This window comes from Pistacia vera, unplaced genomic scaffold (genome assembly GCF_008641045.1).
Source record: "Pistacia vera cultivar Batoury unplaced genomic scaffold, PisVer_v2 Contig145, whole genome shotgun sequence".
Taxonomy (NCBI): Eukaryota; Viridiplantae; Streptophyta; class Magnoliopsida; order Sapindales; family Anacardiaceae; genus Pistacia; species Pistacia vera.
The window spans coordinates 498,674-514,011 of record NW_022195521.1 but is presented as its reverse complement, the minus strand read 5'-3'; the positions used below and the strand labels follow the sequence as shown (position 1 = coordinate 514,011).

The 15,338-nt window shown below is 34.4% G+C and overlaps 3 protein-coding genes across 3 annotated transcripts; 1 reads left to right on the top strand and 2 right to left on the bottom strand.

Annotated features, from left to right (window-relative positions):
* Positions 1-2,132: 2,132 nt before the first annotated feature.
* LOC116123803 (40S ribosomal protein S5-like) lies at positions 2,133-4,110 on the bottom strand. Its single transcript, XM_031409532.1, has 5 exons — positions 3,948-4,110; positions 3,748-3,854; positions 2,804-3,075; positions 2,444-2,647; positions 2,133-2,352 (listed from the first exon to the last, which is right to left on the bottom strand). Exons 2-5 carry the CDS (start codon positions 3,847-3,849, stop codon positions 2,298-2,300), a joined length of 633 nt encoding a protein of 210 aa, XP_031265392.1. The 5' UTR covers positions 3,850-3,854; positions 3,948-4,110; the 3' UTR covers positions 2,133-2,297.
* A 1,417-nt stretch (positions 4,111-5,527) lies between these two features.
* Positions 5,528-7,119, bottom strand: LOC116123804 (40S ribosomal protein S28). The gene is made up of 2 exons (XM_031409533.1): positions 6,970-7,119; positions 5,528-5,956 (listed from the first exon to the last, which is right to left on the bottom strand). The coding sequence occupies exon 2, from the start codon at positions 5,953-5,955 to the stop codon at positions 5,758-5,760; it is 198 nt and encodes a 65-aa protein (XP_031265393.1). The 5' UTR covers position 5,956; positions 6,970-7,119; the 3' UTR covers positions 5,528-5,757.
* A 1,162-nt stretch (positions 7,120-8,281) lies between these two features.
* Positions 8,282-15,234, top strand: LOC116123782 (homogentisate solanesyltransferase, chloroplastic-like). The gene is made up of 9 exons (XM_031409513.1): positions 8,282-8,546; positions 9,155-9,276; positions 9,366-9,512; positions 10,020-10,245; positions 11,099-11,172; positions 13,958-14,050; positions 14,348-14,465; positions 14,741-14,803; positions 15,067-15,234. The coding sequence occupies exons 1-9, from the start codon at positions 8,325-8,327 to the stop codon at positions 15,232-15,234; spliced, it is 1,233 nt and encodes a 410-aa protein (XP_031265373.1). The 5' UTR covers positions 8,282-8,324.
* The last annotated feature ends 104 nt before the right edge of the window (positions 15,235-15,338 follow it).

Genomic DNA, 15,338 nt, shown 5'->3' with positions numbered 1-15,338 from the left:
ACGGTTGTCGTTGCACGATCATAGCGCCCAATCGCAAGGATATTAGAATTATGATTCAAACCATTTGTAATCCCCTTAATTTGGGTCTTCCTTTATGTAAATCTTGTATATAAACCCCTTAAAACGATGAGGAGGGGGATACGAATTTTGGATAAAAACTAAATTGTTATCTCTCACAACATATACAAAAAACACAGTGGACGTAGGTTGTTAACCTTGCCGAACCACTTTAAAAGTTCTCTTTGTCATTTACTTTATGGCGTTATCATTCACTCATCGCTGATTACTCGTAATCACGCACACATCCGTTCTGATCCCGACAAGGTCGATCAGATCCCACTAGTTGGTGTAGAATTCTGTATCAACAAGGGTGTTTTATAAACCCCTTAAAAATACATCATACTGGTTATGGGGGGTTTTGGAGCCAGTCAAAACTAGTACATAAAAAATCTGGCAAGTAATGGTTTTAGAACACTTCAAAACTAGTGGAAAAAAAAAAACTCCCAACAGACCCAAGTGTGAATAACTTTAGAAAAAAAATGTTTGTTGAGATTAAAAACACTTGAAAAGTATTAAAAAAACAATTAATAATATAAATAAATAAATAAATGATCTTAATATGTAGGAGTGAGCATGAAAATAGGTTTTACCTAGAACTGGTGAATACTTGAGCCCTATTCCGGGTAGGATCTGGAACCGCCCCTTACAGAGTAGGTTCTGATTCTGAAAAATAGGAATCGAGACCCCTCGGTTCTAGTTCTGGTTACAGTTTTGGTTCCTTCATTTCAGGAACCAAAATCGGAACCTGGAACCGAAATCGGAACCTGGAACCGAAATCGAAACCTGGAACCGAAATCGAAACCTGGAATAGGGTACCCTGCTAGGAACCAATAATAGGGTACCCTGCTAGGAACCAATAATAGGGTACCCTGCAAGGAATCAGTAACAGGGTACCTGTCAAGGAACCGGGGTTTATACAAACTAGTATACAACATTGGGGGGTTTTAACAAATTTTACCCCTAAACTAAACCTAAAAATGAAATCCCCAAATCAATTTTAATTTTTCATAGACTATATATCGAACATTTTGGATTTTAGATATGAAGAAGCTTTGAATAATTTTAATATATAGTCTTACACAATATATTAAAATTATTTGAAATATTGAAATTAATTAATAAGGAAAAAGTTATATTGTTATAGAATATTTAAACAAATGGGGGTGTATTTGTAAATTTTATAGATTTTTTTGTCATTTTGTAAAGTTACAGGGACCAATGCAATTATCCAAGGTACCTAGAACTGGAACCAGAACTTGTTTCACAGGTTTTGATTCCAGCAATTAAGGAACCAGAACCGGTCGGTTCTAGTTTCGGTTCCTAATTTCAAGAACCGACCAGTTCTGGTTTCCTCAAAAATCTTAGGGTACCTAGACCCGATCACCCCTATTAATATGTATTCTCCAAAGAAATATAATTAAAACCCCTTCATGTATCTTTACACATGTATTTATAAAATGGCAATAAAAATAAATAAGAAAGGATTTATTAATTTCACGTAACACTATTATTTTGCAAAAATGTCCTAGATTTTTTTTTTTTTTTTTTTTTTTTTGTTTTGAGCAGGAGTATCCATGCCCTTAGGGCTTTGAAGTTAAGGATCCGATGAACCCTCTGATCAACCTAATTAGCATACGAAGGAAACCAAAATCAAAACCTTTGCTGTTCTAGATCTTGTTACTCCTATTTTGTGATCCGTTTATGTCTTCTTCTGCTTGCATAAGAGAAAAGAGTATTTTTTTTTTAATTTATTTAGGGTACTTTTACATATTTATTTTGGGTAAAGGGAAAAATATTATAACCTAGGTCCTTGGTGAATTTTTGTCAATCTTGATTAGTTTTGAGGAGTGTTAGATTTCTTCACTATATATGAAAAGTAACCTTTCTATAATTCTATTCAATAATATGTAATACTGATTGTGAAATCAGTTAAAAAAGGCCAACATAAATTTTCTCAACGGCAACTACTTTATCAAAAACAATATAAATATATTTCCCATCCAAAAATGAATACTCAACGAGCATAATCTATGCAATAACACATTTGCATTTGCAGAAAGCAAGGCAATATATTTAAGCCAAAATCAAGTCAATTTCATAAGTAAAAAGATTACTAGCCATCCCCTAAATATAACCCACATCTTCAAAATCAGGTCTTTAATACGAAAACTTGTAGAAAATATGAAGTTGCAGAACTCAAAAACATTGCCATTTCCACTAGATACTAAAACAAATCTTCAACGGTTGGCCTTAGCAACTCTCTCGATTTCATCTTTCTTTTTGATAGCATAGCTGGAAATACAAGGGCATACAATCAGTTTTAACGCACCACAAAATATTTGACATACAGAAAAGAAAAACTAGTAATCTAGGCCTTGATTACCTGTTAGATGAACCCTTTGCAGCATTAATAAGTTCATCAGCAAGGCACTCTGCAATTGTCTTGATGTTCCTGAAAGCTGATTCACGAGCACCAGTAGTAAGAAGATAGATGGCCTGGTTTACACGTCTCAATGGAGAAATATCAACGGCCTGACGTCTAACAACACCAGCTGATCCAATTCTGGTAGCATCTTCACGGGGACCACTGTAGTAATAGATACAGAAGAAAAGAACATTAGATCAGTATAGTGGCAAGGACAAGCATCTAAAAGGGCAAACTGAGAAATTCACAAACACCCAATTATCCATACAAGAAATGCAATTCAGATAAACTACAAAACTGTAAACCCAACTTCCATACCTGTTGATGACAGCATCAACAATAACTTGGATTGGGTTCTGGTCAGTCAACAGGTGAATAATTTCCATGGCGTGCTTCACAATCCTAACAGCCATCAATTTCTTACCATTGTTTCTTCCGTGCATCATGAGAGAGTTTGTAAGCCTCTCCACGATTGGGCACTGGGCCTTCCTGAAACGCTTCACAGAGTACCTACCAGCAGTGTGTGGCACATAGGTGGCATGCTTGGCAGCTTGGACTCCAATGTAATCATTCAATGAAATGTCAACAACCTACATGGAAATATGAAACGGATACATTAATGAAAACCAATTGCTAGTTATAAAATCATACAGTCCAACTTACAACGAAAAGCCTGTAAATTCAAAAGTTGGTTCACATGTTAAGCAAGCAATTTCTTCACATTAATCCAACATGGTATCTGAATACAATGACTTCATTGCTAAACTATTATTGATAGAAGACCCAAAAGGATGCTGTCAATCTAACAAATTAAAAAACCTTGAATACTATAATGTCATAGTCATCCAGATATATCTAAATTCGACAACTAATCTTTACATTTACTCATAAAGCCAAGAAATTCATTAGCACATCGGTAATAATCAACATAATCTCGTGATTATTCTTAAAACATGAAGCTTCAAACAAACATTTGTTTATTTTCACAACTTTCATTTAACCTCTTTCACAGTCCTTCATACGTATTTGGTCAAAAACAAATCTTTCAATCAACAAGATCTAAGATGAGGCCAATAAGACTATTCAATCGAATAAAGTTCTTAAAAACATCACAAAAACAGATCGACAAAACCTACAATTCGAAATCACATTCCTCTTCACAACAAAACCTCGTGAAACCAAAACAGATCGACAAAACATCACAAAACAAAGCAAAACAAATTCTCTACAAATCGTAAATGAGAAGAGATTAATTTTGAAACCTGAACGTCGTCGAAGGTCCAGCGGTTGAAGAGCTTCACATCGTACTGAGCCTGATTTGAGTCCAGAGACGGTTGCACCGGTGCCACAGCGGTTGCTGCCATCTTACCTGTAAAAAAACGACACAAAACTCAGTCCAATGAGAGAGAAAGTGACGGAGATTTATATAGAGAAGGAGAGAAAGTGACAGAGAGGGAAAGACCTGTAGTCAGAGAGCTCCCGGGACGGAGTAAGAGGTAGAGAGAATTAGGATTTTTGAAGGTGCGGCTGCTCACAATGAAGCTCTCACGGGCGAGTGAAAAATGAAGGACTTAGGGTTTCGCCTTTTAAGAATCACTAGGGTTTGGGTATGATCGGGTGTGCTCGGGTACATGCGGACTATTTAGTGCTTTATTCATTGGTCGACCTGAGGATTTTACATAAACCTAGTTATATCAGGCATTGCCTTAATAAATGTTATTATAATTAATATTTTTCACTTAATAATTTTCAATAGTTTAATTTAACATATGGAACTTATAAATAGGAAATTATTTGTGATTACTATAATCAAGAGATTTTTCTATTTTAATTAAAATTAAGGAGATTATTTTTTATATACCCTAACTTTTATGTCAATTTTTACAAATGTTACAAATGATATTACAAATTACGTGATAATTTATTTTTTAAATAATATATACTATTAATATGAAATTATTTTATAAGAACATAATTGGGAGATTAACTAATAGCTGATTTGCACTTAAGATGTGTTTACTAGATTAAAAACAAAAAAGAATTAAAACAAAATTTTAAGGGAAAAATTAATAGAATTAAAAAAATTAAAAAAAAAAAAAAAAAAAGAAAAAATAAATAAAAAAAACAAATAAAACAAAAAAATAAAAAAAAAAACAAATAAATAGGTTTCACCTCAGGTCAATTATTAAAACCATGTCTAATAATTAATAGATGAGTTTATAGTAAGATTTAGCAATTTTTAGCTCAAAGTAAAACTATAAAAATCTTCATGTAATCATGTGACCATTTCGGAGTGTGAATAATTTAAAAAACAAAAAAAGGCTTTTTGAGATTAAAATTTATAAACACTCGAAAAATATTAAAAAAACAATTAATAATTTTAAAAAATAAATAAATGATCTTAATGTGTATTCTCCAAAGAAATATAATTAAAACCCCTTCATGTATCTGTATATGTATTTATAAAATGACAATAAAAATAAAAATAAATTAGAAGAGATTTCTTAATTTCACGTAACACTATTATTTTGCAAAATTGTCCTAGATGTCCATTTTTGTTTTTTTTTTTTTTTTTTTTCTTCCAGTGAGCAGAGTGGCCATGCCCTTGGGGCTTTGAAGTTAAAAACTTGATAACCGTTCTATTGATCACCCCAATTAGCAAGCTGTTCTAGATCTTGTTACTATTATTTTGTGATCCTTTTATGTCTTCTTCTACTTGCATAAGAGTATTATTTTTTTTTTTTTAATTTATTGTAACTTGTTTATTAATTTATTTAAGGTGCTTTTACATATTTATTTTGGGTAAAGGAAAAAACATTATAACCTAGGTCTTTGGTGGAATTTTGTCAATTTTGACAAGTTAACCTTTCTATTCAATAATATTACACTCATTGTGAAATCATTTAAATAAGGCCTACATAAATTTTCTCAACGGCAACTATTTTATCAAGAACAATATAAATATATTTCCCATCCAATAATGAATACTCAACAAGCATAATCTATGCAATAACAAATTTGCATTTGCAGAAAGCAAGGCAATATATTTAAGCCAAAATCAAGTCAATTTCATAAGATTACTAGTCGTCCAATAAATATAACCCACATCTTCAAAATCAGGTCTTTAATACGAAAACTTGTAGAAAATATTAAGTTGCAGAACTCAAAAACATTGCCATTTCCACTAGATACTAAAACAACAGTCACAACCCTAGTCGTCGCCAAAAATCTGTAAGAAAGATAGTATGACCAGAGTTGGACAGATGACCGAATCAACGCAACCTCCTAGCTTCTCTCTCGGACTCGAGCAGAGTGAGGATATCACCTTCTCTCACGGGTCCCTTCACGTTCCTCATGATGAACCGATTCTGATCATCCAAAAATTTGACTCTAACCTGAGTCACCTGCCCTCTTGAACCTGTACGTCCCATGACTTTCACCACCACAGCATGCTTAATTGCAGAATCCATTCTGGATACAAAAATGACAACAGTTTAGCAAAACAAAATCATTTAAAATCACCGCACAAAACACAACAAGTCAAACCAAAAAGTCATAAGCACAACTAAGATTAACAAACTAAACTACTTCCTACAATTCGGTAACCTAAACTCCTATTTCCGTATTTCTGTCGCCAAATTTGCAATCCACACAAAAGGAACTGCATCAAACTAATATCAGAAACCTAGAAATAATTTGACTATTCTAAGCACCTGATAGGCTCCCGTCAGATTAATAAGCAAAGCCAATTATAGTAAACACAAGTTTCTTGCATCTAGAAGATTCTACGGACAGGCCGCCAGCCCGAAATGTCTAGTTCTCTAAGCGAGTAGTCCAGAAGATCAGACTATAAAAAAAGGAGTCCCTTTCTCGACATATTCTTCAGAATAAGCTTTAAATCTCAAATTTCATTCCCTGCTTGTTTTTTTTTTTTTTTTTCCTTTCAGTGACATTTCTGGGCAGCCAAACAAATCATTCGCACATACAGATAACGTTTATATAAGTTTAATATTAGTAAATTTAATTACCAACACCAAAGCAATGTTTTCCTCCACAAAGAGAGACTAAAAACAAGAATATCAGCAGCCTATTTCTCCATGCATTCTTTTCAAAAAGCTTTAAATCTTAAAATTCATTCATTATTTTCTCAGCAGCCAAACAAACATTCACATATACAACTAAGTGCGTTTATAAGTCTAATACTAGTAAATTTAATTATCTTCAAACAGGCAAAATTCTCTCACGAACAGAAATTATAAACAAGGTTCTCAGCAGCCAAACAGATCTTAGACAATTAAATCACAGCAACATACAGTCTATATAACATATAAATTTAATTAAAATTAAAACAGGCAAATAAACGAGAAAATATGATAAACGACGCGTAAATCATGTTAAAACAGGCTCAAAACGACGGTGAACAAAAGCTATAGTGTGATGGAAAGAGAACAGCAGAGAAGGAACCCAAGGGGAGGGAAGCGAACCTGAGAGAAGAGGTGAGTAGACAGAAAGGCTGTAGAAGCGGCTGCTAATTCTTGTGCAGTTCTTCTTCCAATGGGGGAGAAAAACCCTAGATTGATGGCATTTTATATAGGCGGAGGAAGCTTAAATGACGGTTTTGCCCAGATGGTTGATTTGTTGGGTTTGGGTGTTTTGGTCAATTGAAAGAAGTTTTCATATAAGAAGCAGTTTAGATGTGGTGTGATTGTACTCATAGTTGATGGAAGTGTACGCTTTCAATATGGCTTTTTTAACCGTCGGATTATCTTACTTTTTCTTCTTTTAAGTTGAATGTTGACCCCATTCTTTTGGGCCTTTTGTTCTGGTCCGTTAACATTGTTGGGCAGATTTCTGTTTTTTGTTTTACAGAATTAAAAGGATCAAGATATCGATCCACCGTTGCAAACATAATTAAAACTATTAACATTTTTTTAGTACAAATTATTAAAAATACTTTAAAAAAAAATTAAAGTCCATTTATATATAATGTACCATTATGATTACAAGGGGTTAATTAAACGGTTAAGTCTATGATTTGCTCTTATAAGTTATGGTCATTACGTTTTCTAGAAATAGTAGGATTTGATGGCTTGGTTTTAAAATTTAAATACTTATAACCAGGGATGTTTCAGCCAGCTTGCGTGTTTCAACCAGAAGTTAGCGATCGAATAAAATATCAAATGGTCACCCTTATTACTAACCGAAGAAATTAAATTCAAAACCTTTTGAATGTATTATCTACTTTCAAATTATAGAGTTTGACGGTCCACTAATTTTGATCTCAATTAGTGAAAGCAAATATGAATTGGCAAGATTTTTCAATTATTAAAAACATTTATTTTTCTAAAAATATTGGATTTAAAGAAAAAATCGATATATATGTGATAGAAAAATGTTATGCTTACAACTAAGTCATACAATTAGATAAAAAACAAAAGACAGAGTAGTCATTTTACATGAATTTTATGCAATTTTTGTTTGATTGTATGACTCAATTGTAAGAGATATGTAATAAGTATCTTTATGTAGATGTATAATAATGTTTTGCTTATAACTGAGTCATACAATCAGGTAAAAATTACATATATGTAAAATGACTATTTTATCCTTTATTTTTTGTCTAGTTGTAATGTTATATAATTTAGTTGTATAATTCAGTTGTTAACATAACATTACTCGTAGATGTATACTGAATTCAAACACAAGGGAGTCATGTTAATTTTTTTAAACTAGAGGGGTGCTTTAGTAAAACAACTTAAACATAAAAAATCCAAAATTTTCTAACCACACGGTCCACACCGCTCTCTCCCTCCCTTCTCTTCCTCCCTCTGTCCACTTCATGGAGCTCTCACTCTCACACTCATCTTCTTTAACAATTTCAGCGGTAACTGCTCCCTGCAATACTTATTCAATCCAAACTAAGATACCCGTTAAGCCCAAGTGCAAATCCTTTGAGTTGCTGCTGAAATGCTCCGAGAAAGGGCCTTCACTTGGGCTGTACAGTAGCAGAATTGGCTCTAAACATGCACCAAAACGATCCCAGAGGCGTAACTCCATCTGGGTATGTTTTTTTTTCTTCTTATTGATGAATCAAGCTCGTGTTTTGCTTGTTTATGACTTTATGTTTGAGTTTCGGTGGTTGAAAAGAATTTTTTTCTGGTTTTGTTCTTGTTTTTGGTGTGTTCATTAACTTGCCTAGAGTGTTGGATTAATTATATTTATAAGTATTTTTTTAAGTTAGAATTGTTAATGTGTTGAAGTTCAGCTCACTGAGAGATAATGGTTAATATAAATGAGAATGCTAATTTACTTAACTAGCTTCAGTGGGAACTCCGGATGAGTCAAAGTCTTAGATGGGACGGGCGCGTCATCCATGCACGAAAAGTCGACTAAATAATTGCCTTGGATTGTTGGATTAATTTTATTATAAGTATATGTTTGAGGTAGAATTGTTCACGTGTTGAAGTTCTACTTACTGAGACAAAATTGTTATTGTTATAAATGAGAGGTGGCTGATTACAATTTCATTTTGTGGTCACCGACTTACCCTGACATGTTATCAAGGGTTGGAATGGTGAAATCAACATGTTGTATTTGATTTTTATTCACCTTGGTCTCTGATATTCCTTGGTCTATCTATGGCATTAATGTGAAAGTGGATGCTGCTAGGCCTCATCTGATATTGGAGCAGCTGGATCTGATCCAGTGCTGAACAAAGTGTCAGCTTTCAAAGATGCATGCTGGAGATTTCTTAGGCCCCATACTATACGTGGAACTGCTTTAGGATCAGTGTAAGTACTCAAGTTACAAATGCACTAGCAGTATTGGTAAATTAATTTTGGTTGGATGTTGCAGGATTACCTTATTTTTATGTTGACAGTGCTTTGGTAGGGAGAGCATTGATTGAAAACTCAAACCTAATTAAATGGTCACTGCTGTTGAAGGCATTCTCTGGTCTCGTGGCTCTAATTTGTGGGAATGGTTTTATAGTTGGCATCAATCAGATCTACGATGTTGGCATTGACAAGTATGTGGTGAAATAATATGTAAAATTCTTTGATTACTTGTAAAACTTGCATGAAACGACTTAAATGTAGACTTAAAATCAAATCTGGGTTTCTGAGCTTTTGAACTGGACTGCTCATATCTTGTGGTTAGGACTCAGCACATTGGATTCAGACGATTAGTGGTTGATATCCATCATTTAGGTCAGATGATTTATATCCATTCAGTGAAGCTAATTCTTAAAACCAACAAGTTCTAGATAAAGGTTTTCTCAATAACATCCCATGGTCTGAACATATTACATGGCCTAAGGTCTTAACTCATGGTCTGTATTTGTTTTATAATTCACTGTTTTAAAATATCATGTGGTACAGTGGTGCATTGTTTAAGTATGTTAAGTCGTCAAAGTAAACTTTGAAGTTAAACTTCTTATAGAAGTATGAGTAGTTGAATCCAAGATTCTGTCTATTATGTATTTGATTATTTATGATAAATGTGTGCAGCAAAAATATTTGTTTTCTCTATGCAGAGTAAACAAACCTTACTTACCAATAGCTGCTGGGGATCTTTCAGTGCAATCTGCATGGTCATTGGTGATATTTTTTGCTGTGACTGGTCTCTTGATTGTTGGATTAAACTTTGGCCCATTCATCACTTCCTTATACTCTCTTGGCCTTTTTCTGGGAACCATCTATTCTGTTCCTCCACTTAGAATGAAGAGATTTCCTGTGGCTGCATTTCTTATAATTGCAACGGTATGGTTTATTTTCACCTTCCTCACCTCCAAATCTCAGAAATTAATTTTATGGTAGTTTGCCTTGTCCTCCACGACCAATTGCAATTTGATGACCCACCACTTGAATGTTATTAAGTTACTATTTTACCTAAACAGCAAGGTTGATATATAAGAGTCTGACAATAATACATAAGCTCTGACTCACCCTTTCACATGCAAGGAATGTAGATTTAACACAACCGCCATCACTAACGCAGCTTATGAACATTGAAATAATGCATTGGGGGATTCAAACACAAGGCCACTTGGTTAACTTAGCTCTCATACCATATTAAGTTAACACTTGATGTAAGAGCTTAAGTCTATACAAAAGGGTCCAGCACAGTATTAGAAACCTATCAAATGTTTTGGTTTTGATTTGCATTTCCTTTGGAATGCCAGGTTGCTTCTAAAATTGAAATCAGAATCATAATTTCTGAACTGATAATAATGAAGAAAATGGGTTTTTAGTTCACATTATGAAATGATAATATGTCTAGTACAAGCCTAGAAAAAAATCTCTTAAGTGTTATAAGGACAATATAACGCCATTAAAAGCTGTGATAGATAAACTAGATGAATTGAATGTTGTATTTGTCTGTGTCTCTGACCGTCTGAAAGTTAGTTTTATTTGATTAAAGAATAGTTGTCAAACAAAAAAGGTTATCATCTTATGCTACTATTATAAATATTAAGAATCACTTTAGTTTGTGTAAGAATTGTTTAGTGATCTGTATAATTTTATTGCTCTTTTACATTGATTGTTACTGCCACATGTGTCTCTAGAAAGTTAGTTTGTTAGACAAGAAACTAACAAAATATAACTTCTTCAGGTAAGGGGCTTTCTTCTTAATTTTGGTGTATATTACGCCACAAGAGCTGCCCTTGGACTCTCATTTGAATGGAAGTAAGTTATCATTCATTACATATTGGTTCATAATTGATTGAATTAATGGTCATTGTTAACATTTGGCTCAATTAGGGTGTCATAGGCATTGTTTTAAAACCCGGACCAAATGGCAACCCGTTTTGCTACTTGGGTCACAGGTCAGCCGGTCCAACCGGTTGGATCGATGACGGCAGCTAGGGCTGTGCAAATCCGGATATCCGATCCGAATAGGGCATTTTTTGATCCGATCCGAATTTTTGGATTAAGCTATTTGTTGATCCGAATTCGATCTGAATTATGTGGATATCCGGTTATCCTGATATCCGATTATTCAGATCGGATAATCGGATATCCGAATTTTATCCGAATTTTAAGATTTCCTTATTAAAATTTAAAACCAAATAATTCAATCCTTCATTTCATTGGGCGTTCAATGAACTACAAACATAAGCAGTTAGAATGTGTCACATTTCATAAGAACAACATCAAAGTGAACAATAATAATAATAATCTAAGATGCAAACAGTTTCAATGAACTATAAACTACTACAAAGTACAAACATAAGCACTATTGCACTAAGCAGCACTGCAATCAGAAATGCTCCTGTGGCATTTACATCAAAAAGACAGCAAGAGAAAAACAAGGGGACTTTTCAAGTAAATGCTAGATTGACCATCAAGTCTTGTCCCTTGCCAGTTGCCACCCCACGTAGAAAGACCAAGGTGAAGGTGCTCCAATTCATCACTGCACAAAAGGAAAAATATTATGTCAAACAATGAAAAATAACAACAATAATTATTGCAAAGAGAAATCTTAGATGATACACCACCCTCCTCTGCCCACATCAACACAACAATTCAATTTCAGTAATTCACGACATTTTTCTCTTCAATACAACACTCTAAGCTACACATTTCCCTTGACTATATTTCAGTAGTGTAATAATTCAGGGTCAATAGCAATCACTGTAGTACAGTTTGAAAATAAGGTATGAATTAGTCTTCCAAGTTTGTTGAAATTCCCATTTAACAAAAGAATTAAACAAATATCAAATATGGGTTACGAATGGAACTAAAATTCTTGGAAATTAGAAGTTACCCTTAACTTGGTCTCTAATCAAACATTATATAGAACCAACACATAAAAAAAAAAGAAATTAGAAGTTACGCTTTCATGCTTTCACCTTTGTTTCCGAAAGAATCTTCTTCCTTTAGCCGACCCACACCCCACTCTTGAATCCGGTGATCAGAAATTGTCACCAGGAGGGCTTGTGGTGAGAGGAAGGAAATGATTGAAGGGTCGGGTTTCTATTCAATCTAAGAGTCAATTATCACAGATGCTCTACCAAACAAGGATTTGTCTGTGCGTATTCGAGCGAGAGAGACCGAGAGAGTCAGAGAGTTGAGCGAGAGAGACAGAGTGAGATTGAGATGAGATCTGGTGATTCACTGATTCTGGTCTGAGAGAGTGAAAGGCTTAAGGCTGTGCGTGTTTCAGGCTTTGAGCAAGAGAGACAGTGAGAGATTGAGACGACAGACGCGATATGGTCTGAAAGAGTGAAACTGTGACTCTGTGAGAGACTAAGAGACTGTGCGACTGACGATGACGACTGTGAGAGACTGAGAGGCTGTGCGACTGACGATGACGACTGTGAGAGACTGAGAGGCTGTGCGACTGACGATGACGACTGTGAGAGACTGAGAGGCTGTGCGACTGACGATGACAACTATGCGTGAGCGAGAGTGCGAGACTGCGTGTTCGTGTTCGATTCGAGCGAGAGAGATACTGAGTGTTTACTGTTTAGGGTTCGTGTTAGAGTCTGAGACAGAGAGTCAGAGTAGTGACTAGTGAGACTATTGTATTTTTCGTTGGAGACTTGGAGAGTTGGAGTATAGACACTTAGACAGACTGTTAGAGTGTTAGTGTCTTAGTGACTTAGTGTTAGCACTGTTAGGGACTTAGGGTGAATTTAATTTTGAAAACTTAAAACGACGTAGTTTAGCAAAATCCGGATCGGATACGGATATCCGGTTTTTTAATAATCCCGATCCGGTATCTGATCCGAATATTCGGATTTTGCTAAATTCCGATCCGTATCCGATCCGAATGTCCGGATATCCGAATTTTCCGGAGCGGAGCGGAGCGGATTAGGATCGGATATCGGATTTTTTTGCACAGCCCTAACGTCAGCGACAATTTTATTTTTTAAAAATTACATATTAATCCTTCAAATTTTAATATATTATAAAAATTCCCCTAAAAAAGTTCAAATTAGTCCCTAAAATTTTTATTTAGTTAAAAAATGCCCCAGAGAATTACCAATTAATCCCTAAACTTTTGACATATCTCTAAAACATCACTATAAAATTACAATTTAACCCTTATAGTTTTGAAATATTACAAAAATCCCCCTAAGACCTGAACCGGACCGCAGAAGCTGTCGGGTCCCGGTCCGGTCCGGTTTTTAAAACAGAGGTCATAGGTACCTGCTAGCATGCTGATTTTTCATAGTGACTATGATGGAAAAATAATCAACCAAACTTAAAATAATTAGTGCGGTACCCCCATAATTCCACTCCATCCACTTAAGCTGGTAGCCTGAGCCATTATTTAGAGTTTGACTTTGTTTACCTTGAAACCTTTCTGATCCCCACAAATTGATGCCACTGGCTAGGGGTCTTAGAGTATATCCTTCCATTTACATGAACAGGCTATATTTAACTTTTTATTGTGGAATATGTCTATACTTGTTCGAACTGTTAACAAGAATTGTAATTTTTTCTCTTCAATTTCTACCTGCAGTGCACCTGTGGCTTTTATTACAACATTTGTGACATTGTTCGCATTGGTCATTGCTGTTACAAAAGATCTTCCAGATGTAGAGGGAGATCGCAAGTGAGTTGCAGGCCTAATTATGTCAATGTATTTGATTTTATTCTACTTTTGAAGCTAGCTGATATCTTGTTTATGTTTACCTTCCTGTGTTTTATGCATTAGATTCCCCTTGAATGCTTAAAGCACCAACTTTGAATGATATATGAGATTCCAGTTTATAGCAATTTATCTTGATATTCCCTCAATAAGCCTTCAAATTCCTAATTTTGTTATCCATCTCTTGAATGTTTTGAACTAACCCTGTCCCCATTTTTTTTAGATTTGAGACACTTCTTATTTTTTCATAGTTGTTTACAGATTTCAAATATCAACTTTAGCAACAAAGCTTGGAGTTAGAAACATTGCATTCCTTGGTTCTGGACTTCTGCTGGTAAATTATATTGCTGCTATATTGGCAGCAATTTACACTCCTCAGGTGAAAGTTCTGCTCCTTTGAAGTTAGTCTTATTAAGTTATAAATGGTTTATGCATTGTTGGTACTTGATTTTAAGCTCATTTCCGTAACTCATGGAATCATTTGAATGTTTATAGTTCTCAACATTGATCTTTTTTGTATACATAGTTTCTGCAAATTTTGTGTTGATCTTATGCAAATCTTATGGAATCAGCAGAGTGTTAAGTGTATTTCCAGACATTTTTTCTTCTATGGAGATTAGTTCTATAACTAAGTATACTTTTACTTGTTTTCAGGCTTTCAGGCGTAACTTAATGATACCTGCACATTTAATCTTGGCATCATGCTTGATTTTCCAGGTGTGTCTCTAATTAACACCATGATCAGGTCTATATTTTATTTCTTTTGAAAGTCTTGCACAGATTACTCTCCATTTGATTCGCCTTTTTTTTTTTTGGGAGGGGAGGGGTAGAGGATGTATGTTAGGATAAATTCTTTTTCCTTGATATGCTTCTTGTTTTGTGTTTGTCAGTGTTTAAACAATAGTTGCTCGACATGGTTTTCTATACTATTTAACAGACGTTATTTTATTCATATCCTAGAACTTTTCCCTTTCTTTCAGTTAGATTATGGCAAGTTAGATTTGTATTTAGATTCTGATAAAACCCCAGGATTAACAAACAACAAGCAACCAATAAATCAGACAATGCACCAATTCTCAAGTGTTTTCACAAGACAGATTTGGATGGATTTAATCAGATTGATATTAAGAACTGAAAATGGTAAATAACAGAGCAATATTCCAGGAAATGAAATGAAAGAAAATAACAGCAGATAAGACCCAGCAGTTCGAGGAGCTAGGGACCTCCTTGATTCACACTTTACAAATCCTGA